The sequence below is a fragment of the Pelecanus crispus genome, chromosome 1 (assembly GCF_030463565.1).
Source record: "Pelecanus crispus isolate bPelCri1 chromosome 1, bPelCri1.pri, whole genome shotgun sequence".
NCBI lineage: Eukaryota > Metazoa > Chordata > Aves > Pelecaniformes > Pelecanidae > Pelecanus > Pelecanus crispus.
The window spans coordinates 154,088,480-154,116,021 of record NC_134643.1 but is presented as its reverse complement, the minus strand read 5'-3'; the positions used below and the strand labels follow the sequence as shown (position 1 = coordinate 154,116,021).

Sequence of the window (27,542 nt, the reverse complement as noted above, 5' to 3'; positions counted from 1 at the left end):
CGAGCCGAGCCGAGCCGTGCCCGCGGCGGCCTTCACCTTCCCCTCCTTCCCGGCGGCGGGGCTGGGGGCGCGGCCGAGGCCGAGGCCGAGGCCTGCCCGCGGCGGGAGGAAATGGAGGCGGCGGCAGGGCCGGGCGGCGGCAGCAGCAGCAGCAGCAGGGGCTGAGCGGGGGCGGGGAGGCGCCGCCGTTGCCGCTGCCGCCGCCGCCCGCAGCCGGGCGGGGGGGGGGATGCAGCAGCAGCGGCAGCAGCAGCCGGGGCCGCCTGAGCGGGCCGGCCGCGCCGCCGAGTGAGGCGGGCCCCCGGCAGGAGGGCCGAGGCTGCGGGGAGCGGCGCTGGAGGGCCGGTAAGCCGGGGAGAGGGCGCTGCGAGGGAGGCCCGGTGCCCCGGGGCGGGGCCGGGCCGGGGCTGCGGGGGCAGGCCTGGAGGCCGGCAGCCCCGGGGAGAGGCTGCTGCGGGCGGGCGGGCGGGGAAGCCGGCGTCTGCTGTCTCTAGCTGCCGGGGGTGAGGGGAAGCCCGCCCTGCTTCCTGCTCGGGAACGGGAAAAGTTTACGCCTGTTTAGCCCGGGTCCGTGCGCCCGGAGCCCGGCTTGTGGGCTGCGGGCGAGCTTTGCCTCGGCTCATCCCGCGCCGGCCAGCCCACGGCCGTGTCCCCTCTTCCTGGCGGGGACCCCCTCCGGTTTTATCCCCCCCACCTTGGTCAGTGAGCGGAGCCCCCGGCAAGCCCCGGTGCTGGGGAAGGAGCTGCCCTTCCCAGCTGGGGAGAGCGTGGGGTGCCCGGCGGAGTTGGCCCTGGCGCCTGTCAGACGGGGCGCGGGTGTGCTGGGCGGGCGGGCAGGGTCCCGCTCCCAGTTTTGGGGGCCGTGGAGCTGGCACACCCCGAGCCTGCCCCGGGCTGAGGTGGGTTAGGAAGCTGTCGCAGGGGCTGCTTGCTCCGGTAGTTGGTTTTCTTCCTGCTGACAGGTGACTTGTGAGTGCTCTCCGGCGGTAGCAGGGACGATAGGCCTGTTCACGCCGTCAGGGTGGAGGAAAGCCTTAGGAAAGAGCCGGCTCTCGGAAATGCCTGTTATAATGTACGTTGTAACATTCAGCAGCACCACACAACTTACCGAAGGAGTGTGTGATAGATTTTAGTCCAAAATTTTTTTTAAAAGTGTAATAAATTGTCCAAGTCTCTTCAAGTTAAGATAACACAAAGGAGGCCTTTATGAAAATGGATTAGGTGTCCCAGCTAGCTGTTGTTTTGGCCTTTGTTACCAGTTCCATATCAAATTACATATTAGTCATGTGCTGGTGGGCAAGCACTTGATAGTTTGAGACTACCAGGGTGCCGCTGTCGTTCACGGTGCGTGCAGGGACTGTCCTGCCAAGGAGCCCCTATCCAAGCAGCATAAGCTGCAGAGCAGGAGCCGTGCACTGAGTTTTAATGTTGGTTAAATTTTCTACGCTTTGTCCTGTCATTCACATGAAGAACAGCAGTCTTCCCCCAAGTACAAGTGTTTTTTCCAGGTAACATGTTACTCTCAGGCCACGGGTCAAGCCTGCCACACTTTGTGTCCCGATCTTTGGTTCATGTCTCTATGTGTGTTTGCAGTCCCATTTTGGCTCATGCAAAACTGGCATCTGGCTGATCTGAGGGTTATGTGACCATTTGTCTTTGGGATAAGTAGCCCAAGGAGAGAAGGACAGAGGAATGCATGGAGAGAGGGGTTTGGGGAATCTTCTGCTCCTAAAAACCGTAGAGTTGCAATAAAAGGGAGAAGGAGCAACCTGAAAAACCCCTGCGTATTTCATTGTGAGAAAATGGACTAAACCTTCAACAGTTTTCTTGGTTTTTCTACTTGTAAAGAAAAAATGTTTTAGGCAAGAAGAAGTAAAAGACACCTTTGGAAGCTGAAGGAAACTATTAAAGAGAAAAAAACAGAAGCTAGTACATGTATTCACTAGAAGATAAGTAACAGGAGAGGCAACAGAAATGCAGTAAGATCAGAGATAACAGGAACTGCGACTATCCTGTGTGAAAATGATAAAAATATTAAAGAAGAAGCTAGAGAAAGGGAAGCAACATAAACACATTATTTTAAAAATGTTACTGGTCATTGCATTTAAGCGAGCATGATGGTTGAGTTACTTACTCCTGTACATAATTTTGAATAGTCCTGCTTCTTGAAATAGGTAATGAACTGCTGATATAGATGTAGTTTTGTTTAGGATGCTAGAAGTGAGTAAGAGTGCCAGCCATTGTAATTACATTATGATAAGTCCTCTGACAAGACTCTTACATCGATGAGTAGGGTTGCAGATGTGCTGTGTGCATAAAAAAGGAGTAGACAAAACCACTTAATGTTTTCCTCTCAGCTTTGATGTACTGAAGGGTAATAGTGGTTGTTAGGGATGTGACTGCACTTCTGTCCCCTTTGTGGTCTCAGAGTCCAGTCTGTGAGGTAAGTAGTGTACTGCTCGTAGGTATCTTTGGCTGAAATGTTGTTCTCCTATTCCTAGAGCACAGGATCTGGCAGCAGGGTCCTCTGTGTGCTAACTGCTTTTCAGGTCAGAGCACGTGGAAACTGCTTTCCCCATGTCATTTAACACAACTTCTTAGAAATCCAATACATAGATTACGTAAGGGGATATAAATCAATAAACCTTACTGAATGGTGTGCATCCATCACCATTATACAAGCGGGCAGACTAGCAGGGATTTTACAAATGTTGGAGGCCATTTCTATCGTTCTTTATGTAGAACAAATGTACTGGGTTAGTGTGCAGGGTTTGGCTGGGGTAGAGTTAATTTTCTTCACAGTAGCTAGTATGGGGCTGTGTTTTGGATTTGTGCTGAAAACAGTGTTGATAACACAGGGATGTTTTTGCTACTGCTGAGCAGTGCTGGCACAGCCTCAAGGACTTTTCTGCTTCTCACCCCACCCCACCCCACCAGCGAGCAGGCTGGGGGTGCACAAGAAGCTGGGAGGGGACACAGCTGGGACAGCTGACCCCAACTGACCAGGGGGATATCCCATACCATATGATGTCATGCTCAGCACATAAAGCTGGCGGAAGAAGAAGGAAGGGGGGAATGTTCGGAGTGATGGCGTTTGTCTTCCCCAGTAACCATTACACGTGATGGAGCCCTGCTTTCCTGGAGATGGCTGAACACCTGCCTGCTGATAGGAATTAGTGAATGAATTCCTTGTTTTGTTTTGCTTGCGTGCACGACTTTTGCTTTATCTATTAAACTGTCTTTATCTCAACCCATGAGTTTTCTCACACTTACTCTCCTGATTCTCTCCTCCATCCCATGGAGGGGGAGTGAGCGAGCGGCTGGGTGGGGCTGAGTTGGTGGCTGGGGTTAAACCACGACAGTTAGACAGAAGGGTCTGGTCCAGACCATTCGTCATGTCTCTGAAAAGCCTGCAGCTGATGGTTAGAAAGAGGTTTTCCTCCCGCAGAATGTTCTCTGCAAGCTTCTTTTAGTCTACTGCCTTGAACATAGGTTAAATTGTATTTTGAATGTTGAATGTTTCTCATGGTTTTAGCAGAGCTACCCAAAAAGTAAAAATACTGTTGCTACATTTTGTGACCTGACATCTATTTTGCATTTTTCTCATTTGTGACAGTTGGAAAAATTTCTAAATTATTGTGATGTCTGAAAGCAAAGGTGATAAATTTCAGTGCTCTAAATGGAAGATGGTGGATGTTGTGGCAGACTGAAAAAGGAGGACCTTTGAGACCTGGTGGGTTTCAGCATGAGTCTTAGGGCAAGTTTTGCACTAGTGCAATGGTGGGATGAGAATTTGAACTGCTTAGCTGCAAAGAGGTCAGTGCTCTAGAATTCACACCATATTATTTGCCCTTCCTGGCCAACAGTTTTCAATGTTGAAGAATAACATGTCTTGGACATTGCATGCTCAGTTGGCAGCTAGGGAATTACAGCAGAAAATGAGAGACGACAAACATCATCTTTATGGAGGTCGCAGCACCTGTAATTGTCTGAAAGACAGTTGATGCATCATTTTACCTAAATGTAGTGTTTTAAAGAGAAGTACTTAAAATGAAATCATAAAAGAAGGAAAAAAAGGACCTCTCAGAAGCCAAACTGAAAAATACTGCACTGAGAAAATAAAAATAGGCCTGAACACTGCCATCCTAGCTAAAAATTATGAGTTCTGTTTTTTTAATTGGAGATACTCTGTTCTTTTCCTCCTCTCACCCATTTCACATACATCCTCAGGGTCCCAAATCTGTTTTGAACTGCTTGTCTGCCTGCACAGGCTTTTGACATACCCTGAAGATGTTTCACTTCTGTCAGTTACAGTGAGAACCCTTCCTGGAAACAGTTGCATTGCTGGAAGGCAAAAGCTAGTTGGAAAAGTGATCAGCATCTGTAGCAGTAGTATTGATGTCGCAGGTGGACATGCTGAAACAACATCAAAACTAGGCTCACTTCTGTTATTGAAGCTTTGTGGGAACAAAAAAGGTGGAATACTGGTATATGACTGAAAATACCAAGTTTGTTTAGAAGTATTAACTAGCATGTTCTTAGCATCTTAGGTGGGGATGAGGGCATCTCTCTTATTCCCTGGCTGTATAGAAAGTGTGATCACAAACCATGCAGATATGATTGTCATTGAAGTTGCATGTGGCTACTTTAGGACCAAGTTTGATCCTATTGCTAGTTGTGTAGGTGTTTTTGTGTTTTTGTTCTTCCCAAGACTACAAGCACAAACCTCACCACCCTTTTTTACAATGAGGGTGGTGGAGCACTGAACAGGTTGCCCAGAGAGGTAGTGGAGGCCCCATCCCTGGAAACATTCAAGGTCAGGTTGGACGGGGCTCTGAGCAACCTGATCTGGTTAAAGCTGTCCCTGCTCACTGCAGGGGGGTTGGGCTGGATGGCCTCTAAAGGTCCCTTCCAACCCAAAGCATTCTATGATTCCATGATTCTCACAGGATTGTTGAGAGGATTTCACAGGAGTCTGTGTTACATGTCATGAGCTGACTTGGGATAACTAGGAATACTGTGAATGTTACAGCTTGGTTGATCTGCTGACTAGCTACCACCAAGAGGGGAGCTTTCTTCACGTACCCTTCCTTTCATACAACGAGCTGTCTTGCAAAGTTAAATTGAAAAAAACCCTGCTTTTTAAAAAAATCAGGGGGTTTGCTGGTCTGTCTCCCTGAGCAGTCAGACAGACAGTGCTATTGCCAGCACAAGGAGAGGACTGGGAATGTGTACGTGGGGTGAAGGAGGAGTGAAGCCTCTCTTTGATAGCGGCCAGCAGTTACATTGCCTCAGCCTTAACATTGGTTAAAAACCCAGCCAAAAGGACAAAAAGAAAGACATGAAATCTACTGCTATGTTTTATGACACACATACATATTAGAGTTTTGTTATTTTGGTTATGGAAGATATTTTTCTAAACTGGAACAAAAATAATTCATGTATCAATCTTTCCTCTTTCACAGGAAGCAACAACTTTATATGGCTCGTGTCTGACAACATGCACCACCAGTGGCTGCTGCTAGCTGCATGCTTTTGGGTGATATTCATGTTCATGGTTGCTAGCAAGTTTATCACATTGACTTTCAAAGACCCAGATGGTAAGTTCAGCTTTGATGTGAAATGGAAAATTGAGTAGTGCTTCACACAAATACTCTTTCTGTACAAAGTAGTTCTCGTCACATTACCACTTCTGCAGTAGGATTGAGAACAGAACAACTAAATTTCTAGAAGTGACAGTGCCGATATTCAGTTTCTGCTTTTCTTGATAGAAGTCTGCAAAACTAACATCATGTCTTTTTTTTTGATGGTTAAGAACAGAGGGGATCATGCTTGGCAGTACTGTCTTGTGAGGTCTGCTTTTTCAAATACACTCAGTTTCAGTATCTTGATCTATTAGGAGTAGAAGTCGTGCAAAACAACAGAGCACAAGTACCTGTTTAAAGACAAAGGAGATTCACAAGGAATTAAAGAGTTCATTTCACATGATACTAGTTTCTGTCCTCTTGTGACTGCTTGTCCAGTGGCTGCAGTATTATGTAAAACTTGTGGAAAGGTTTATTTCATTTGCAATGCACTTAGCCTAGCCACCTCTGCCCTGCTTCTTGCATTCAGTATTACCCTTTGCTGTTTGACTGACAAACAGCTTATAGGCTTTTGCTTAGCTTAAGTAGCCCAGATGGTATTAAGCTGATGAGGAATTCAAGCCATTTGATGACACCACATGACATGTTACAGTTTTCCGTCTGCTGAGGCGCTACTCTTACAAAGCCATCCTACAGAGAGTTTAAGGTGGAAGGTGACTTACTGAGAGATCTGTATTTCTGCATCTTCTTAAGATACGCAAAAAATGTGTGACTTTTGAAGCGCTGACATCACTAGTGCCATTTGTTTCAATGACTTGATAGTGGATAACTGTATTAGATGTACCTTTTTAAATAGCATACCTCTGCGCGGAGGTTTATTCAGCAAGTCTAACAGATGAGAACTGTAGGCTAACTTAGCTTTCCTTGGTCCAAGCTGTTTTTGAGCCCTAGTACATCTGCAAATAAGCTGATCTTATGTTAGGTAGTTAAATCTTCCAGTATTTCATTCTGTGCCAACTCTTCTTTCCCAGCTCAGGTATTCTTTGGCTGGTTCTTTCCACCAGAATTTGTCAGGAGGATTAAAATGTAGTTTAAAAAAAAATATTAGCAGAGTATAGCCTTTGCATTTACTTGCTTTTTATTATCTTGGCTTTCCAATTTTTCTCTTTTTTTTTTTTGGTCTATGCTGAACCTTCCTTCCCCTTTGAATATTCTCCGAGCAGAAGATTGTATAATTTCTTAAGCTCTAGTCCTGCAAAGGCATGGCTGTGGTTAAGTGTATGTATGTGTTGGAGACACCAGTGTTTGTACTGGGACTAATGAAGGGAAGTAATGTGAATATACCAACAGAATTTTGGAGAAAGTCCCAACAGGATGGCCAGTCCTGGAGGAACTTTTCTAGACTTAATAAAATATGGCTTGTCAGAAATTTTCCTTGTTTGGATGTGTCTACTTAACAGCTAGAACAAAACCAGCAGAATCTCAACAAATCAATGTTCTTTTGTTTAAGCCTTTTACTGATGTCTTGGGTGCATAAGCAATAAGAACTTTTTAATGAGAAGGAGCAAGTTTCTGTCCATCATCTCTAATAGCATCTGCAGGCATGCTTTTACCCAGTGATAACAGAAGATAATTTAACTGCTTTTGCACTGAGTCAGACTACTTTGATTTTGCAAAAGGATACTGTGAAGTAAACCTATACAGAACAATATTTACTGTAGCTGATTGCTTTGATGCTTACATTGTTTTCAGTTTTAACTTGCTTTTCCATGCGTGCCCTTTGTTAAAATCCAGTGTAGGCAGAGTAGAGTGCTCCCTTAAGAAAAGGCTATGGCAGTACACACGTTTTCTCGACTGTAAAATAGTGAGCCATTGTGGATGCAGATGAAGAAAGATTATTCATAGAAGAAACTATATGAAGGGAAAAGTAGTCCAATGTGGATGGATATCAATTTTCAGGGAGAAATCATGTTCTTTTTGCTTCGTGGTTAGGGAAAGCTGCTTCAAATTATTTTTGATCTTTCCGCACCATGTAAAGCTACAGCCTTGTTATTTTTCAGTTTTCCTGTAGCATACCAATTACAAAATATGCAAAGGCTTCTTCCCTTACATAGTTTAATTTGGTCTCAAACTATTAGTTGCCCTGAAATCATTAAGAAAAGAATAAGTGTATCAGCTGGGTTTGCTCTTTTGCTGTGGGAGTCTTTAGGAAGGCCATCAGTCCAGTAATAAAGGAAAAGGGGATCTTGTATTTATTGCTGGTTAGAGATGTTTACTTAGAGCACCAAAGAAATAAAAGGTGGTCCTTAATGACACTTTTCTTCTGGTAATGTCTAAGAGTTTACAACAGAAGAAACCTATCTAATAATATGAGGGGAGGAAGAAACCTGATTAAGTTTTTTATTTGGACATGCTTTGGGAAGTTTACAGAAAAATAAAAATCTCCTACTGTCAAGTCCATATAGTTATACTCAATTGTCTACCAGTTGTGATATTTGGGTTTATGATTTCTATGTCTCTCTGCACAGTTTGTTTATAAAAGACAAAAAAAAAAAAAAAAGATAATGGACATGTTTCTTTGATAAAACTCAGCTGAAGTTGCATCCAAAATTCCCACAGAGTACATCCTTTAAAATATTCATAGTCTGTCTTGTGTCTTGTCTAGTACCTTCCCATTTGGAAACAAATCCTAATGTTTTGTAAGCTTAATACAGAAAGTGATGTTCAGTTGTGTTAGTTGTAAAGCAAAAATAGTTGCCTTCCCCCTGCCTTCTGTAATGCTCTTGTTTCTCTCCCTTCTTTAGGCTACGGTGCGAAGCAAGAGCCATTGATATTGACAGCTGTGACAAAAGTGGAGGAGGTACAAGTACCAGAGGAAAAGCATTGGCCTGAAGAATTCCAGGTGCATACTGTTGAGATAAGGGTTACATGTATTAAAGAGTGGGAGAAAATAACAGATTAAGTAAGGGCTTCCTGTTGTTAAAAGGAATTGCTAGACAGGAATTATTTATTCAGCCTGTTTTATTTAGATAGAGCCAACAGAATGAATTTTAGCTTCACAAAGCTAGTTTGTTATGGTAACCTGCTGTCTTGTTTCATCTGAATGGTTCAACTTAATGTGTTTCAATTTCTAGGAGAAAATTGTTACAGTACTCCTTTATTGAGTCAGGACAGTCATTTTTGCTAGTCTTTTTAATATAATGGCCCAATTTTGGATTACTTGTATTCTGTCTTGCCATAGCCATCAGGTTCATGTTCTTGAGGACAAGCCTGTGTCTTGTCTATTCTCTTAGTTCTCTGCCCAGTCTCTCTGATTCTTTTTATCAGTCTCCATTTCTTTTTCATGTTTTGTGCTCTTTGTGCTTCACATCTCAGTGTTTTTCCAAAGTAGAACATGAACACAATAGTATTCAATACCAGTTGATCTTTTAGATGCATAGTTCTGTCCTTTCAGCAACAAAGCAGAACAAATGTGGTACCTGCTAATTTACAGGGAAGCTCTGAAAATCCCTAATGCAAGTGTAAATTTGAAATTAGTTGCACAGTGGGCTAAGGCCAATTTTTTTTTCCATTGGTTACATAAGCTACCTTATGTTTAGAGTATTTTTGTGATGCAGCATGGGAAGTAGGTTTCTGTATAAACATGACACTTTTTGTTTTCATATGTAAAAAACCTGAAATTTAAGTTATCCTCAAAATACTTGGGAGAAACACTTTGTTCAGTGGAAGGCTGGCAGATTTGTGTAGTGAGTTTTAATATCTTCCTTTACTTGCATGGAAGAGGATAATAAGGTTTCTGGATCTAAAACTATTCCCTTTTGACTTCCTGACAGCATGAAACACAGAACAATAATACTAATCCTGGTTGCATGCAAAAGGAATTGTTTTGACAGATAGGCAATCTGTCAGGCTGTTCAGATTGCATTCTGACCAGGGGATATTGGAGAAGAGTAACAAACAGAAAAAGCAGAATGAGATTTTTTTTCTTTTTCCTTACAGAGGATTGGGACAAAAAGTAAAATCATTCCTTTTTAATGTGAAGGGATCTTTGAAGATCATCTAGCTCAACCCCCCTGCCATGGGCAGGGACATCTTTCACTAGATCACGTTGCTCAGAGCCCCATCCAACCTGACCTTGAATGCTTCAAGGGATGGGGCATCCACAGCTTCTCTGGGCAAGCTGTTCCAGTGTCTTACCACCCTCATTGTAAAGAATTTCTTCCTTATATCTAATCTAAACCTACCCTCTTTTCGTTTAAAACCATTACCCCTTGTCCTGTCACTGCAGGCCCTAGTAAAGTCTTTCTGTGTCTTTCTTATAAGCCTCCTGTAAGCCTTGAAAGGCCGCAGTAAGGTCTCCCCAGAGCCTTCTCTTCTCCAGGCTGAACAACCCCAGCTCTCTCAGCCTGTTCTCATAGGAGCGGTGCTCCAGCCCTCGGATCATTTTGGTGGCCTTCTTCTGGACCCACTCCAGCAGGTCCATGTCCTTCTTATGTTGGGGGCCCCAGAGCTGGACACAGTACTCCAGGTTGGGTCTCAGCAGAGCAGAGCAGAGGGGCAGAATCGCCTCCCTCAACCTGCTAGCCACGCTGCTTTTGATGCAGCCCAGGATATGGTTGGCTTTCTGGGCTGCAAGCGCACACTGCTGGCACATATCTAATTTTTCATTCATCAGTATCCCCAAATCCTTTTCTGCAGGGCTGCTTTCAGTCAGTCCATGCCCTAGTCTGTATTGATATTGGGGATTGCCAACTGTGTAAATCAATTAGTGAAAGGGAGAAGATTTGTCAGTAGAAATTTAAAATTTCCCATCGCCTGTTAATCATACAAGCTCCTTTTTCTTCTCTGTCTACTAATCATGAGGCAGGGGTGGTCGTGGTTCCTGTCTTAGTCTCAGAAAAATGAGACATATCAAACAGTTCATCCATTCTGGGGAGAGGAACCCTGCATACTTCTCTTTTTTGCCACAGTAAGCGCTGATGTTCGTTGTGTGAATTTTTGTCCACTTAATTTTGTTGCAGCTTGGATAAATGGAAACACTCAATGCCTACAGCTGCTAGAAAACAATACAGAAGTTTTATCCTAAATTCTGCTTTCCCAGCCAGATGGGTCAGCACCCCTAAGCCCCACCTTCTCAGCGATTAAAGCTTAATTTTTGTTGAAATTCCCATCCCAACTCTTCAGAAGCTTTCTTACTTGCTGTTGAAGCTTTGTGGGAGTTCCAATATTTGGTCAAGGCATATTGTATCCACACAGATACGACCCCACTGCTCTGCAACAGACTTAAATTGTTGTATGGAAAAGCTCTTGCTACTGTCTACTACTACATAATGACTTAAGAGTCGAACCAACGTGTACAGCAGCAGCACAGGAAGGAAACTGTGTGCTACTCCTTTAGTTAATACATAGCAATGTTATAATCATGAATCTGGGAGTCATTAGGATGCACAGTTTGGGGATTTTTGTACTTTAGAATTTGATCTGAAAACTAAATTCTTGCACTTTTGTTTTTTCTTTCCCCTCTGCATTTCATAAAGCCAACTGGAAAAGCTTTTTCTGGAAATCTGATCCGCCAACCCCTGGTTCATATGGAAAGACTTGAGCTTCTCAGGAATGTCTGCAGAGACACTGCATTGAGAAATCTCTCTCACACTGCAGTTTCCAAATTCGTCTTGGACCGAATATTTGTGTGTGACAAGCACAAGATCCTGTTTTGTCAGACGCCAAAAGTGGGCAACACTCAGTGGAAAAAAGTCTTGATCGTTTTAAATGGTACCTACTTTGCTGTGGGTGTGTGGGTTTCTTTGAGGAGGAGGAAGGAACAGAATTGGTCCAACTGGGACAAAAACGGATTCTTTCTGCTTTTCTGTACACTGATACTTAATTTCAGCCTTTCATTCTTCACAGTTGCTTCTAGTCCTTTCAAAACATCTCTTTTAAAGAAAAGACACCTATTCTTTCTGTGAAAATAAATATTGTTATTACTTGGCTCAAAAGTGATTTGAGTCTTTAAAGAGCACCCATATGCGTGTGGTAGGTAGATTTGTTGTCTTTGAAGGGGTGGCACTAATTTATAGAATTTGAAAAAAGTAAATTGTATGATATCACAATTCCCTAAGAAACAATAATATAAAATTTCTGACTTGAGACCACTGACTTTCAACAAGGGTTTTTTAGCCATGAGGAAAGCTAGTTAAAACGTGGCTGCTGCTGTTGGTCTGTACTGCTGAAATCTTGTCTATGTGCTATCAGTGAGCCACCATAGACGTTACGAAGATTTTGAGGTGCTTAAGGCAATAGTTTGGTCAACAAACATATGTTATACAAGACTGTAAAAGAAGGAGTAAAGGAACTAGTGTGTTTAAATAACAATCTACAAGGTGAACACTGCCTGTCTATATGTAGCTTACCATCCTCTTCTAGTAGCCTGGTATGCCAATAAAAATAACTCATTTCCTCAGGGTTTTCTATTGTACCACTACCTGCACACATAAACTGAACTTGATTGTATTTAACATAACACACCTTTGTTTGACATGAGACCCTCTTGCCTGTCTGTGCACTAGGGCTGTGAATTTGCTACATATAGTCAGGTCAGTTGAGGTCCTTCTGTGGTTTTGTAGGTGGTGTAGCTCACCAGGATGTGGGCAAAACCTGAACATAGTAAACCTAGCTTTCTTGTTAGAAGCATTTGTGGTTTTGTTTTCTTTACCTTATGTGAGATAGTTGGCACACCCAGAAGGAAACAGTCACAAATTGGCAAAGGAACTGTGTCCCTCAGCAAAACTTTTGTAGCAAGGATAAAAACTTTAATACTAGTTTCAACTTTGATATATGGATGGGAGCTGAAAATCCAGGAAAAATATGCAAGCATGTAGGTAGGGGCATGTGTTTTAAATACCCATAAAATCTACACTCCAAGAAAGTACTAAATATGAAACTATATGAGTGCATTAGAACTACCTGCTCTTACCAAGATTTGGCAGAGAGAACATGCAAAGAATAGCTCAGGACAGGCAGGGATGTATTGGCGGTGTTGAGTGGAGGATAACTCATGTCTTACCAGCAAAGAACCTTTCACCTTGAGCTTCGTAATTCTGGCATGTTGGATAACGATAGAAAATTGTTGCCATGTAAATGCTGGTCTCTTCTGCCTTGAGCTGCCAGTGCACTAGTATCTGCTGATGAAGACTGCCACTGCAGTTGACCTAACTTTCTCCTCTTTGGGTAGTTTCAGCAGGCAGGACTGATACTTGAGGGGAAATACTTTAGGTCCAAATACCTAAGTCGTATTTGGAGGCTCAGGATGGAGAAACGCAGCTGTGGCCCTGTGGGGGAGCTAACTCTGCTACTGCTTGTACTGAATCTCTGCTCTGGATGAATGCAAGGTTTCAGCTTCTGAGGCTGTCTAACCTGACATGGTTGGACATGACGTGGACATCTGTTGTCCACGTGTAATTCACCTAGAATACCAAAAAAATATAAGTAGAAAACTGGAATTAATAAAATACAACCACCACCACCCAAAAAAAAAAATTAGAAAACTGAGAAGCTGAGTGGTGTGGATTATTTGCTGCAGTTCTGGAACTGAGAAGGCCATGGAGGCTTTCACCTAAAGAGCTTGTTTTGTAGCAACCTGTTCTTGTTTGCAGGTTGGTACTCTGAAATGATGCTGTTGTGTGAAGGCTTACTCCTAAAGTCCAAGGGGTCCACATGAGATATTTGTCAAGGTCATAAAAGCTTCCAGGATCAGGGTCTTAAAATAAATGCATCAGAATTTGGAGACATTATTTTTCTTGTCAGCTTATGTGCTTGCAAAAATGAATATCTGGAGGCTTTCTATTGTTAATTTTAGTGCTTTTTAATCTGTGTAGTATTGTATGATTGGAATTTTTGTTTCAGCACAGCATAGTCATTAAAATAACTTCATGGATCCTGACAGTAAAGTGCTTTTGTGTTGAAGCAGTTCCAAAAGCAGCCCACAGCATTTATTTTTTGTTGGTGGCAGTAACTCAGCCAAAAAGCTGGTTCCTTCTTTGGAGTTAATCCTCAGGCTTCCTCCATTTGTATGTGTGGGCAGAGAGAAAGAGAATGGGGACTATGAAGTGGGGAGTTGTAGGCTTAGACATAATTGCTGATGAAATGCACGTAAAATGCTTTTCTGAGAGTTTTGAGGCCATTTGGGCTTGGAACTTGATGTCACATACCCTAAAGAATTTTAACAGTTTTCAGCTTTGCAGCCAGAATCTCTCACCATTTAACAGTTTTAAACATAGTAACCATAAATGCTAAAAATACAGAAAAGAGAAAGATAAAACAAAAAGCTGTCAGCCAAAGGCACACATGCTTGCTTGTGCTCACTTTTTTTTCCCCTTGAAAGATTCATTTTCTCTCTCTTTTTTATTTGTCTAGGAGCATTTTCTTCCATAGAAGAGATTCCAGAAAATGTTGTACATGATCATGAGAAGAATGGCCTTCCACGCTTGTCCTCCTTCAGTGACTCTGAAATTAAAAAACGGTAAGAGGTGGCTTCCCAGGGGTGTGGGGAGGGGTTTGGAGTCAGTGGTGTAATGGACAACCACGAATACAGTTGAAGTCTGCATCTGGAATTGAGGACAATGGGGTTTCTGCTCCAGCACTTGCATTATGGCACTATTCTGCTATCCTCACAGGTATTGCTGTGACTACCTCCCTACTGGCTTTGAAGGAGAACACCAGTGTAATTGGTGATATAGTTAGGTGAGCCAACCAACTCCTGGATATAGGGTTTCTGTAGTTCAGTGCGTTATTCCATAGTTGACCTTCAGAAGGAAAGGTTTTGCTGGAAGGTCCACCCTGGTGCCCTGTATAGTACATCTTACTGCCTACACGTAAGATTGTCATTGCAGGCAGATCTACTTACTGGAATTGAACTGGATAAGTTTAAAACGTTAGTGCTCCTTAGCCTGAGAGTATTGTCCATTCAGCTGAACCACTTTATCATCCTGTTTGGGTGCTTCTGGTTCTCCTCAGAGCAGAAAAATACTTTGCTGCAGTAGAGCCTTCTAAATTACTTTGGATAGATTTTTGACCCTGCCTGCTCTCATCTCTACTAGAGCCTATGCCATATGTAATCCCTGTAAGGGGTGGCAGCACAGAGAGAACGGGACATGAGATGACAGTGGACACTTGTAAGCTTGTGCTTGCATGGTTTTTGTGTGTATTAAGCCATTCTGAAGAGTCAGCCCCTTATACATGTGGTGTCAGCTATCAGTAGAACTCAGTCCAAGGTTTGTTGCATTCTGTGGTACCAGTACATTTATCACAGCTGTGCCTGTGGAAATGGGGTCACTTGATTGTGTTGATAGTGTGCAAGAGAAAATACTGTCACCACAAGAATGTGGATCATTCTCCCACACTGTGAACAGCCCTGCATAGAAAGGAACTGTGCCCCTGGGGATGAGCCATAGCTAGGGTATTTGAAGTTGAATGCCATTATTATTTGCGTTGTTGCAGTCAGCCTGCCACAGAAGTTGTGCTGGAGATGCATAACATGGGTTTGGTTCGGAATTCTGAAATAAATTAGCAGAAAGTTTAGGTGTAGAGAGAGGGATGGTGTGGATCTGTTGATCTGGTTTGCTGACCTCTAGCACTGCCTGATTAGGGGTAAGTCAGGAGAACCCGAAGACTGATCCAAGTGCCTGATGAGGCTGGAAAGAGTCCATCCACTTATTTCAGTGAGGATTGGGCTCTAAATCACCTTTCTCAGCTATTCACTGAAATAAACTTTATTTTCAATTTATTTCTCCTACAGATAATCTCTGACTACAGAATATTACAGTTCAGTAGTTACCACAACAAAATGTGAAATTCTGTTGAAAACTGTGGTCTCATGAAAATAATGTTCTCGGCCATTATTGAAAGCATGACAAAACATCAAATAAAATAGCGGAATTTTTTTTTTACATAAGCAGTGATTTGTCTCACTACCTGCCACTGAAAATGCAGCCTTCTTATTACATTTAGCTGCACCAAGCCACTTTTTCCATGTCTTTGTGTATTTTGCTTCTTGAGCTTGATCACATGGCATTAAAAATGTCTTTGACTCGGAGCTTTCAGCATCTTTTGTCTCCTGTTTATATGGATTGAGATAAACTAAGCTCCTCCAGTTTGAATATAATGTGAAAACTAGGATGAACTATTTCCATTTTGTACTGTATACAAAAACTGTTAGTAAAAAGACAGAAATTTTATTTTTGGTCCTAATGATTATAATAGTGATAGACTATGCAAGTGGTGTAAGATTCATGTTACTGTGTCTGTGATCAGAATTTATGTACATTTTGTAAGTCTTTGCTAAATACATTTTAAACGCTTCGCTAAACACTTTCCTTAATTATTTAATTTCATTTTTTTTTCTTCCTCTATTTAGACTGAATTTATACTTCAAGTTTTTTATTGTTAGAGATCCATTTGAAAGACTTATTTCTGCATTTAAAGACAAGTTTGTGCACAATCCTCGGTTTGAACCTTGGTACCGGCATGAAATTGCTCCTGGCATCATTCGTAAATACAGAAAGAATCGTACCGAGACCAAAGGGCTGCAGTTTGAGGATTTTGTGCGCTATCTGGGTGACCCTAACCACCGATGGCTGGATGTTCAGTTTGGTGACCACATCATTCATTGGGTAACATATGTGGAACTTTGCGCCCCTTGTGAAATCACGTACAGTGTGATTGGACACCATGAAACCCTGGAGGACGATGCTCCGTATATCTTGAAAGCAGCTGGCATAGACCATCTGGTATCATACCCCACGATTCCACCAGGCATAACAGTGTACAACAAAACAAAAGTAGAGCGGTATTTTTCGGGAATTAGCAAGAGAGACATAAGACGCCTCTATGCGCGGTTTGAAGGTGATTTTAAACTCTTTGGTTATCGGGAGCCAGATTTCTTGCTCAACTGACACCTGGGATAAGCTCTGAAGAAGCGTCTCGTGGATTAATCTAAACCTGCGTGAATACCAGCTGCAACACTGACAGAGCTGCGAATGACCATTTGTTTTCTAGCTTTTTGATGTTGCTCCATTTTTCAGTGAAATATTTGTCATATGAACAAGTAGGGGCTTATAGTTGTTGTTTACTGACCATGTTTTCAATACGTGACATTGCAACCTGTTAGGAGTGAAGTGTCTGTTATCTGAAATACAGAATTCCACTTCTCCCCTCTTCCCTCCAGGAAAAAAGAGGGAGAATGAATGGGCTACGATCTTCCCTTCCCTCTCCCAGACAGAATGCCATTTTTAAAAGTTATGAAGTATTTATAAAGATGGCAATTTCACTATAGGTTAACTCTGACATGTGGGTCAACTTGATGATTCGTGCTCATAAGAATGGCATGTAGTTTCCCATGAGCTTTGCAAATGAGAGGCCAGTACAGGACTAAAAATTGATTAAATGCTTGACAAGTAAAATCATCTAGGTTCTGTCATGTAGCTGCTATAATAACAGTAATGCTGATCTAATACCATTTTTGTTTGTCACAAAATGAACCTAATTAGACAGAAGCTTTAGAGGTGTTAAAAAAGGGACTGGTTCCAGAGCCCAGTTGTCTCTGTATTTTTGTCAAGTGTTTACTGTACTTACTACTGGTCTGTTGAGCCTCATAATTCTACTTTTGATTTTCAAAATATTATTTAACTCCTGGCTATGTAAGTTATCTGAGAACACCAGATGCAAATGGAGCATAGAAGAAATATGAAACTGCTAGGGAAACTTTAAGGGAAATTAATTTGGAATAAATTATTAATTGTATTTGCAGGAGCACACATAGAAGTCACGAGATGCTCTCTAAATATCACACAATTTAACTTGTTTTGTCTTCTAACGGTTAAGATTAATAAAGAAGCCACAAAAGCGGGATGTCATATAAAAGAGCTGCTAGAGTTACTTGGATTAACGATCTACCTTTTTCTTATATCCAGCTTTGCTCAATGTTCAGTACCTCAGAGAACAGAAAATTTACCCCTCTCTGAAAATTCATCTCCCTACTGCTAAAGGAGACAAGGCGAATCCCTGATTTTTCCAGTGATTCACTGCCATGGTATCCCAACTCAAAAATACCTGACATTTGTGTTACTAGTGGGGTGAGTTGGCAACTTGCCAGGAGTTTGAAGTCACTAAAATTTGTGTACCCATTTCATGCATTAAAAAAGGAAAAACAGAACTGAATGGATGCAGCCATCATACTTGCCTGTGCTTGCATTGTGTCTCATAAAGAGCAGTCTCTCATTTGGTTCACCAGCAATAAAAATCAGCGCGCTGCCACCTCATCCCGCAGGCCATGGGAGAGAGAGACCATGTATCTGAAATACAGGAATTGCTCTGTCACAGTGAGCATATGAACTGTATTTTTTTAAATCTTAGTCCTAAAAGATTGATTTTCAGATCAGCGTAATGTTGCTGGCTAGAAATGCAAATGATGGCCAGTGCTATGGAATCTGCTCTTAAATCCAGCCACAGTATGTTTTTGATAGCTTCCTCTATCAACACAAGGAAGCATCTTGCACTTGTGAAAAAGGAAAGCTGTGCCAAGCTGACATGTGCTGTTACCCACAAAAAGGAAGCCCTGTTGTAGCTGGAAATGATTTCAGAAAGATCTCAACAGACTAATTGAAATGAGAGAATCATTAACTGGGCATCGTTAGCAAGAGAACAGTCCAGGGTGGCAAAGCTGGAAGGTGGGATTATTTTCAGATTTTTTTTTTTAAAAACAACAATTACAGTGCCCTAACTTGTTAGTTCTTAACCAATGATAAAAAGATGTTAACAGCTCCAGGTTTTTCTGTGGTTTTCTTAATATGGGAACTTAGCAAGATGTACTGTTAAACGCATTTTGGAGCTAATGACCTGGTTGATTACCTCTCTGCCGATTTAAAATGTAACAGTGAATAATGTATAGTAAATTCAGGCCTTAAAGTTTAATTCTAATAAAGATGAAATAGAATTGTTTTCCTCTGGAAGCATAAGCTACTGATCACACAGAACACCAATGTATGTTTTCATTTTTCTTGGTAAATTACTTAATGTATTGATTGCTTAAAAATGCTACGTAAATATTAAGTAATATTTTTTTCTAATAGCTTACTGTGCATTGAGTTCCCTTAGGCATCTGACAGCAAATGTCAACAGAGCTATGGACTGACATAGGCAGAGGTGCGTACTGCTCTCCCAGCTCCGTGCTCCCGTGCTTTTCAGGCTGGGGCTGGAACACTCGTTCTCATTTCTTCAATTCAAACACAACGCTTCTCCTTTCAATGATACCCTCCTGAGCTATATTTTCTTTCTGGAAGCGTGGGGTTTTTTCCTCACACGGCTGAAGTAATGATGACACGATTTTGGCATGACTCTTGCAGAAACATGGGTACCATGAAAGCCCTTGGCAAGGTATGGTAGGGTTCTCCTTAGGGCGGTCCGGTGCAGGTAGGGTGGCCAGAGCACGCTGTGCCAGGGAGAAGGCTCTTGCCATGCTAGTTATGATGAATTAAACGCTTGTGTTTTGTTTTAGCTTAATTGTACGCTATACAAGGCTTTTACAAATTTAGTCCCGGTGGCATGCATGAACGTCGTTTGGATGTCATTTGCATACCACTTCCAAACTGCAGGTGATATTTATGTCATATTTTGGGAACTGCTGGCCCAGATTGTTACTTCTCTTTTCTTATTGTTGTTACAGCGTCAGAAAACAAACTCACATCCTTACTTTGTACATCTCTGTCTCTTTTTGTTCTCAGCAGCTTTTGAATCCTTTGACCCATTTTAACAACATTTTACAGAGGAAGGTCGAGCTCTTAGGGACAGTGACTTGCAGTAATCTTCTTGAAAATAGCAGAGAAAAAGGTCTTTGTACATCAGAGAGTCCGTGCTGTATGTTAGCTTTAGGGAAAGTAACAGGAAACTGAGTTTTACTGTTTCTGCCCATCTTGGAGCTCCTTGTTTCTCATGAATGGCCTTCCCTAGTGCTCCGAGTCTGGCCTCTGATCTCGGCTAACAAAGACAAAAATCATGAATTGAAATGTATTCCATGGGTCTGTTATCTTCATGTTCCTTATAAAATTAAGGACATTTCTAGACATCAGCTGACTGTGGCTTTTTGAGGGCTTGGGGGTTTTTCTGTCTGTCTTGTGGTGAAAATGGATCCAGAATTCACTTGCTTGTGAACCAACTTTAAGGGCGATGCCTGTCCCCTTTTTTTTTTTTAACTTCAGCACACAGTGCATTATCCATATGCTTTCTGATCACATGCCATGAAGATGTTTTCCTGTAGTTAAAAATACACGTGCAGGTGTTTTTATTTTGGGAACTGTTCCTTCAAAGAAGTAGCAATTCAAAAATGTCCTGAAAATACCTTTTTTTCACAGATGAGCATGTTGTTTTCCTATTCATGCTCAGATGCTCCCCTGTTTGTACTGAGGGTAACAGCCCCCCACTGCTGCTGCTTGTCTTTGTCCTCACATCAAGGAAACTATCAGACAGCTCTGGCTTTTGTGTAAGGTTACATTTTCCTTGAGGTGTTAATAACTTTGTTGGCTGGGAAAGCCACCTTTGATCTTATCTGTGCTCCAGAAAGTTTGCTGAGAAAAGAGTGATTATATAGGGATTGCTTAAGCTTATTTTCTCAGATGAAAAAGGATGTCTCATCAGTGTATCTCCCTGTATCTGATATCCCTTAATTGACAGAGAGGTGGTGAATGGTGTTCCTGCTTAATGGCCTCATCGTGATTTACCCTAAGCCCCCATCCTGTTATTACAGCGATGTGAAGGGACTGGGAAGGAGGTGTAAATTCAATGTGTGCTTATTTTAAATGTGAGGGTGTAAAGGAAACTTGACTTGGGAGTTGGGCCCTGAAGATTTATCGTGGTTACTTGCTTGTTACATGTCATCTGCAGAGGCTGGTGCAGTTTCTTTGTGGCCTGTGCTTGAGAAGATTTATGCAAGGTAGAAGGAGGCTTGTGGGTGGTGGAAAATTCCCTTTCAGCCTAAGTTAGTTGTGCGTGTTCCTGGGCCGCTGCCGTGGGGAAGGTTTTAGAAGGAAATGATCCTATTAGCAGCAAAGCCTGCAGTGCTTGGGCTGGCGAGCGCAGGGTGCCTCCCTCCTGGAGGAGGAGTGAGTTCAGCTCGAGCTGATGTGTGCAGCTGACTTTGGTGCTGCCTTGTATAAATCTCTATTTTTGTGCTTTTAATGCAATTGTGTGCAGCTGAGCTGCCATTTTGCTTTCCTGCGTGTGGCAGCAGCCTGAGGTGCCTCATCTCCTCGCCACCAGAGCAGCTTTGAAAGGCCTGCAGTTTTGCTATGCAGTAGGAGACGTTTCCCTTACAAAGCGAGCAGCATTAGGCCTGCAGCCATGCAGCTGGTGGCAACAGGCTGGTGTAAGCACAGAAATGGTGCTGTTTGGGGCTAGCCACTGTAAAATCATCATTTTTCCCTTTTAATCCAGGCAGGAGTGAAAGGGAAAAAAAGATGTGTGCTTGCTTTGAGTCATAAAAAGGAACTGCGCTGATAGAAATTCCAGACTGGTAAACCCAGGCAAGGCAATGTCTGGGAGAGCAACGCTGAAAAAAGCCGTGGGCAGTTGCTTTAAAGCCCCCGGAGATGCTTGACTCCATGCTGAAGGCAAGTTGCTGAAGCTTTATGGGAGGTGTTAGAGGAGCAAGCGTGCTCCCCTGTATGGTCTATGTGCATGCCAGAGGAGCAGCTGCCGATGGGACAGCATGCACATGGCAGGCTGAAAGCATGAAGCATCTGCTGCGGGTATCTGTTTGAAATCACAGACAGGGGAAAAAAAAAAAAATAAAAGAAGTGGAAAGGAAGTAATGAAAAAATAATCCCGAAGGTTGCACACCTGGAAATGCAGTACCCACCCTAACTGCCAGAAATACATTGACCACCCTGGATGTGTACAAGTAATTTCTGAGCAGTTTGTGGGACAAAAGCAAATCTGCAAATAGGAGGGTAAACATGGACCATAGGGCATCTGTACGTGCTCTGGAAAGCAATTTAATACTGAGAACCTAGCCAAGGCTCTTGGTTGTGCCTAAGTAAATGGATCTCATCTAGGAAAAATGTATAGCTATGCTGGAAGCGTACAAGGAGAAGAAAAAGCTCTTGTGGAATAACTAGCTCTTCCAACAACTATGTGTTACGCACCTAGTGTGATTTAAGAAGTAGGAACATTTAGTCTTGCAGATCTGTTTTTAACTCCTGTCTACAGCCTTTCTGTTTTATTTAGTTTTCTTTCCCATGTCCTGAGAGGTTTATGGATGATACACCACAGTATGACCTGTGATTCCTCTCTTGTCAGAAGGGCAGAAGAGGCTGTAGGAAATAGAAAATGTTCTCCATAATTTTGAGGAACACAAAGAGAAAATTCAGGGAGTTGTTACCAGTCATGAATGATTTGTAGTGACTGTGAAACATCAAGATTGCATGAGCTCTTCTGAGATGTCTTGTGTGTTGGTCAGGAGTTCACTTGTGGAAAAATTATTGCTGTTCTGTATTTGGCATCTTTGTTCTTATGTTTTGAATAGCTGCCAGTAAGGTTTTACAGCAAGTAAAATTTGAAGTCTGCCATACCGTCAAAGCTTCACTTTGCATCCACCTATTTTACTCTCATTCTACCTCAAGTGTTTTGTAGAATAAGAGTTGACTCTTTGCACTTTCTCAGTTTCCTGGGTTCCTGACTGTTCTTTGCAATGCTGTGCTGCTTGTACTTGTGAAAAGGCAGCGAGCAAGAAGGCTCATCAAAGACTGTAGAGAGAACAGGACTCCAAAATGACCTTTATTCATGTGCCTCTGTCTACTTCACAAGTTTCTTTCATCTGCCAGCATCTGTTTTCCTTTCATTATCTTTTCAGCCTAGCTCTTCCCTGTAAAACCCATTGCGGTATGTATTTATGATTAAAATTATGGATCTAGAAATGTGTGAGAGGAAGGGGATTAGGGACAGAGTTGCAGCAAGCAAGAAAGAAAGAAGCAGCACAAGGAAGGGGCTTCCACACCCCCTTTCACAGTTCCATACCATTCGGTCCATTTTGTATACTCTTGTTTCGCTGCTCTTAGGATATAGGTTCTCAACCTTTTGCCTAAGGTCAAGTGTAGTGGGTAGTGTGGGTGAGTTTCCTCTTGGTGTCTCGGTTGCACGCATGCATGTGCTTGCTGTTCTCTGATGTCATCGGATAGGTTCCCATAGGCTACACCTTTGTCCCATCAAGCATTACAGGACTGCATGGCAAAGACGGAGCAAAGGTGTTATTTCCTTGCTTTCTAAGCAGTGGCAGTGTGTTGCTTTACTCCTCTTGACTACTAGGCAATATAAACATAATTTCATTTTTCTGGAAGCTGACCAGTGATAACAACAGTGTTTTAATCAGGTTTTATTCTCAGCACACCATTTAAATGCATCTCTGTGAGAGAAGGGTACTGCAGTAAATTGTAATTGGGTTCAGGGGTGACTTAGAAGGTTATTGGAAATGCCATTCTGATGGAAAACAACTTATGTACATTAGTGCTGTCTCCGTGTAAGGCTGTCTCCTTGCTTGCCAGTCAGAGAAAAATCACTTAATTAGATAGTGATACTTTTTTATTGTAATCTGCTTACTGATGGATTTGGGTCTTAAAATACAGCATGGTAAATTTGCTTTGTGCACTCCTCTCCTGCTCTGAAGTAGTATTGGCAGAGTTTTCCTACTGCCGTTATTTTGGGGCCTCTTTTCTGCAGCTTCTAGTTGGAACTGATTCAGGTTTAAACACTTTGCACTGGAAAGCATGTAATTGGACTGTAGGTAGGCCAGAAGGACAAGGCAAAGGGTTTCATGAAGAACTATAAGCTGGCAGTGTAACATGGCTGTGAGAAAGCTACCACCTGATTCTGCATGCATCCAGCTAAATATTTCCAATAATGGCCAATAACTATGAATATGGTGACTAAAGCTGTGGAGAGGCCTTGCCTTGACCCCATTTCCAGTTCTCATCGGCTGCGATCGCGGGCATCTAGCAGAGATGCAGAGACGGGCTGCTGGCATTTGAGTGGACAGAAGAGCCCACCTCCCAGGCAGCGAGCAGAACTTGTTTAGTCTAAGGAGAAGGGGTATAACTGCTGTCTAAACCTGTATTGGGGGAAATGAAGGAGTGGGAGAAGCACACATCCAGAGAAGGAGGGGAGCCAGAAGATGATGGAGTCACAAAGACGAACCGGTCTGAGTTGGCCAGGAGCCAGCTGAGCCTGGAAACTGGGAGGAGGTTTCCTACCTTGAGGCTCTGTTGTCATTTTGGTGTATATAAAAGAAGCAAAATAATACTAGGCTGCTCTGCCACTGTCTGTTAAAGCAGCAGAGGCCTTGACTTCATGTCCCAGCTGATCCTGCAGGTCCCATCTCCTCTCAGACCAGTGAGCCATGGCTGCGAGCATGGCAGAGCAGGGCTGGTGTGTGAGTGCTGGGTGATCCGACTGAGGAGAAGGAGCAGCAGGGGCAGGTGGGGCCAGCCTCACACAGCGAGGTACATCCAGCCCAGTCTTGTATGCCAAGAGATGGGCTATAGCCAGGGAGCTGTTGCCATCTCCTGCCTCCTTATCTTCTTTAGCACACGTTAATCATATTTGGAGATGATGGAAGAAATATCAAATTTTGTAAGGAGCCAGGAGTGTGGACTTAATTCCCTAACTTTGTTTCTTTAGCTTACGGTGCTTTCCCCTGTCCATGTTTGAGTTGGATGTCTGACACAAGCAGAAGTGACTTGGTAGGAAACGAGAGAAGGTAAAGAGTTATCATGGAGTAACTTCTTCATTTAAAGATTTTGGGATTCCTGGCCCCCCTCCTTTCCTAATCCAAGGGAGAGGTTGGGCAGCACGCTGAAACTAGACTCCTGCTCCAAATCCAGATACCCCATCTCTAACTGGCCAGACTGACTCGACTGTCAGTGTGGCACAGTGCACGCAGACATCCGCGCGGTGTCATTGCTCAGGAGGACTTTTACAAGGCATCGCTGCTGCAGGCTCTACTGATCCTGCTCAAACAGGTATCACCTCCTGAAAATGAATCATGAAGCTTCAGTCCACCTCTTCTTCCCCATTCCTGAAGGGGAGAATATCAAGCGCTTTCTGCAGAGGGGAACTGCCATCATCAGACGTGAAGAAGCAGTTGCTGCGGGGAGAATATACCAAATAGGCTTTATTGATGACTGCACCCTGTAAACAAAACTTCTCTTATGAGGCTGGGAGTGTTGAAGATGTTTGTAACATGTTTAGAGAAGGTGAAAAGTTGCTGTAGGAGACAGAGCAGGAATAAAGCATTAATGGCTCTACTATCAGCAGATACCTTTAAAAGGCAATTGTAACCTCTGGGTTTAATCATGCAGAGTGAACTTACCATGTAGGCTGCCAGTGCTTACGGCTAATGCGGGTTATGCTGAATACCGTGAGGACCTTAATTTGATGCGTTATTTTAATTTTGCCCTGACACACAAATGATCAGAGGTCTATGTGTTTGCATTTGGTACAGCAACCTGATGCTCCAGACTGTGAGCAATACTTTCATTAGCTGCCTGAAGCTTTAACATGTAGTTGAGGGCTTTCTTTGTAATGTATTATTCCAAAACATATTCAGTCGGCTAGGCACTTTACTTGAGCTAAAGGCATAGAAAGATTTAATGTATGCTCTACCTGCGAGGGCAGGCATGGGTGAGAGTCAGGGAACCTGGGGTTTCATGGGGTTACTTGAGTTTTGGGTTTTTTAACACCTGTGTTATTTGAGGTGAGTTCTGCAAGTGTGACTGAATCCTAGAGCACTTCATCTTCAACTTGGAGGAGCTTACAAGCAGTTTAGGGCATTTGGCTGAGGCAGTTTCTTTTATAGGATGTAGAGCTGATAGTGCCAGCTGCAATTAGGTTTCCTAAATGCTTTCTCCATAAATCTCTGGTTGTGAGTACTTCTGATTTTGCTGATTCTTTCTAAGAGCTGGAATGGTTATGCCATTTCTGGGAATATCCTTTAGGAAAATTAGGTTGTATTGTGCCCTTGATGGGAAAAAAGTCTTGATGCGCTACACTGCTCTCTTGCAAGGGATGAAGGACTTAAAACTCAGTGAGAAGGTGAAGTCACTCTGTTGTTTGAAATGTGCCTTTTGCTGATTGTGTGATAAAACCACTGGGGAAATGACAAATCATTGAAGAATTCAGGCCACACAAACTGGGAAAAGCCCTAGAGCTTGGTGGGTAAATTCGTCATAGAGGGTATGACCTGTCCCAGCCTGCAAATGGTGAACAGGGCTCTTCCATCAATCACTGCGCCTCATTGCAACAGCCTGCTGCAGCCTCAGGTGCTAGACCCAAGTAGTGAGCCACTAAGGGGCTGGGGGGGCAAGGATACCTGGGGGGGAATCTGGGCTATAGGCATTGGTAAGGATGCTGAACAATTCAGGGATGCTTGGGAAGGAAGAGCAATAGAACTGAGATCCAACGAGGTGGGAGACAGAAGAGAAGCAAGGGATTGATGGAGCAAAAAAGCTTGCACTAAGAACCTATGAAGGATGCTGGGGCTGATGGGACTTGCTTCGCTTTTTGCCTTTTTTTTTTTTTTTTTTTTTTTTTGCCTATGTCTAGAAATTTACATTCAGAAAGTACCAAGTTTGCAACAGCTGGTACCAAAGGCTGGGAAATGCCAAAATGAGGGGCTTCCCCCTGCCTTTCTCACCCACGCTTCTTAGTGTAGGAGTTATTCTTGTTACATCGTCACATGCTATTTTTTCACAGAATTCATGTCTCATTCATTGTACTGGAGAAATGGGTGCTCCTGCCTTGAGCAAGGTCTCGACAAAGAGTAAGATGCCGGTGGTTCTGTTTTGTTATCTCTTGCAGAAGATAGAAGGTGGGTACTGAGAGAGGGTAGAACTGCATGAAGAAAAAAGATAATCTTACAATGTCAGCAGTTGCCACAAAAGTTTTGCATGATGCTAATTATGTCATTTAACCCTGACTTCTCACAAGTGGTCACTGGTAACAGGTTCTTCATTCTCTGACCGCAAACCTTGGGATATGACTTGCACAAGCCCTGTTTGTTCACAGCTGCAACTGAAGTCAGTCAAGGCTGTAGTCTGAATATAATATTAAATCAGGTTTTAGATGCATCAGCTGGCACTCCAAAATAGGTGGGTGTCCTTTCCTTAGGCTTTCTGTACACCAGCTCTCCACTTACAAGCCAGGTTAATACATGTTCCTTCACCTCACAGGCATTTTGGGAAGATAATTACTGGCTGGAAAACTCTACAGGAATAGAAAAGATGGGGGCTTTTCTCAGTCACGCTCTGGGCAGAATCATATAAGCATGAACTGAAGGACAAAACAAAGCATGGAAAAGCTGCCCAGCCATGGAGGAGGAGAGCTAGGCATAACGCATAAATGTGAGGGGACAAGTTAGGGAGCCTGGACTAGCAGGGACATTTCCCTAGAGGCCAGGGCAGCTGGGATTAATGCTGGCTGTGAGGCTATCCAACCACAGACTGTGTAGTGCAAGTTATAGTGTGGGTCAGGACTGTGCCTTTGAAATGAAGCTCAGGGCTGACCCACCGCTTTGATTCTGTGGTTCACATGCCTTGCTGGTGGGGCACGAGAACTGGGCTCCTGAGCTGAATCTGAGCACCTGATGTGTCCTCCCCTGAGCAAGGCCAGGCTACAGCCAGTCTGAAGAGAAACGCCTCCAGTGTGGATGTGGCCTCCTCAGTGCTCTTGGCTCTGCAGATCAGCTCCTTTTGGGCCCCATCACTTGCCAGCATGAATAAAGCCCTAGGATCTCTCTTGGTAAATTCATGCCTGTTTAGACCACTCTAATGCTACTGGACTTTTGACCGTGACTTTGCAACCTTGACGTTCAAGGTTGATTTTGGGGAGAAGGGGGTTGGTATGGATTAGGATGTACACAAA

General features: G+C 43.1%; 1 protein-coding gene across 1 annotated transcript; it reads left to right on the top strand.

The window, feature by feature from the left end:
- Window positions 1-321: 321 nt before the first annotated feature.
- Window positions 322-18,556, top strand: CHST10 (carbohydrate sulfotransferase 10). The gene is made up of 6 exons (XM_075716843.1): window positions 322-345; window positions 5,466-5,600; window positions 8,390-8,487; window positions 11,123-11,357; window positions 13,998-14,103; window positions 15,997-18,556. Exons 2-6 carry the CDS (start codon window positions 5,501-5,503, stop codon window positions 16,532-16,534), a joined length of 1,077 nt encoding a protein of 358 aa, XP_075572958.1. The 5' UTR covers window positions 322-345; window positions 5,466-5,500; the 3' UTR covers window positions 16,535-18,556.
- Window positions 18,557-27,542: the final 8,986 nt, after the last annotated feature.

Excerpts from the sequence above, each read along its gene's own strand:
- CHST10 (XM_075716843.1), top strand. The coding sequence starts at position 5,501 with ATGCACCACCAGTGGCTGCTGCTAGCTGCATGCTTTTGGGTGATATTC. Across the intron at positions 8,488-11,122 it reads ATTGGCCTGAAGAATTCCAG|CCAACTGGAAAAGCTTTTTC; the intron begins GTGCATACTGTT and ends CATTTCATAAAG. Across the intron at positions 11,358-13,997 it reads AGTCTTGATCGTTTTAAATG|GAGCATTTTCTTCCATAGAA; the intron begins GTACCTACTTTG and ends TTATTTGTCTAG.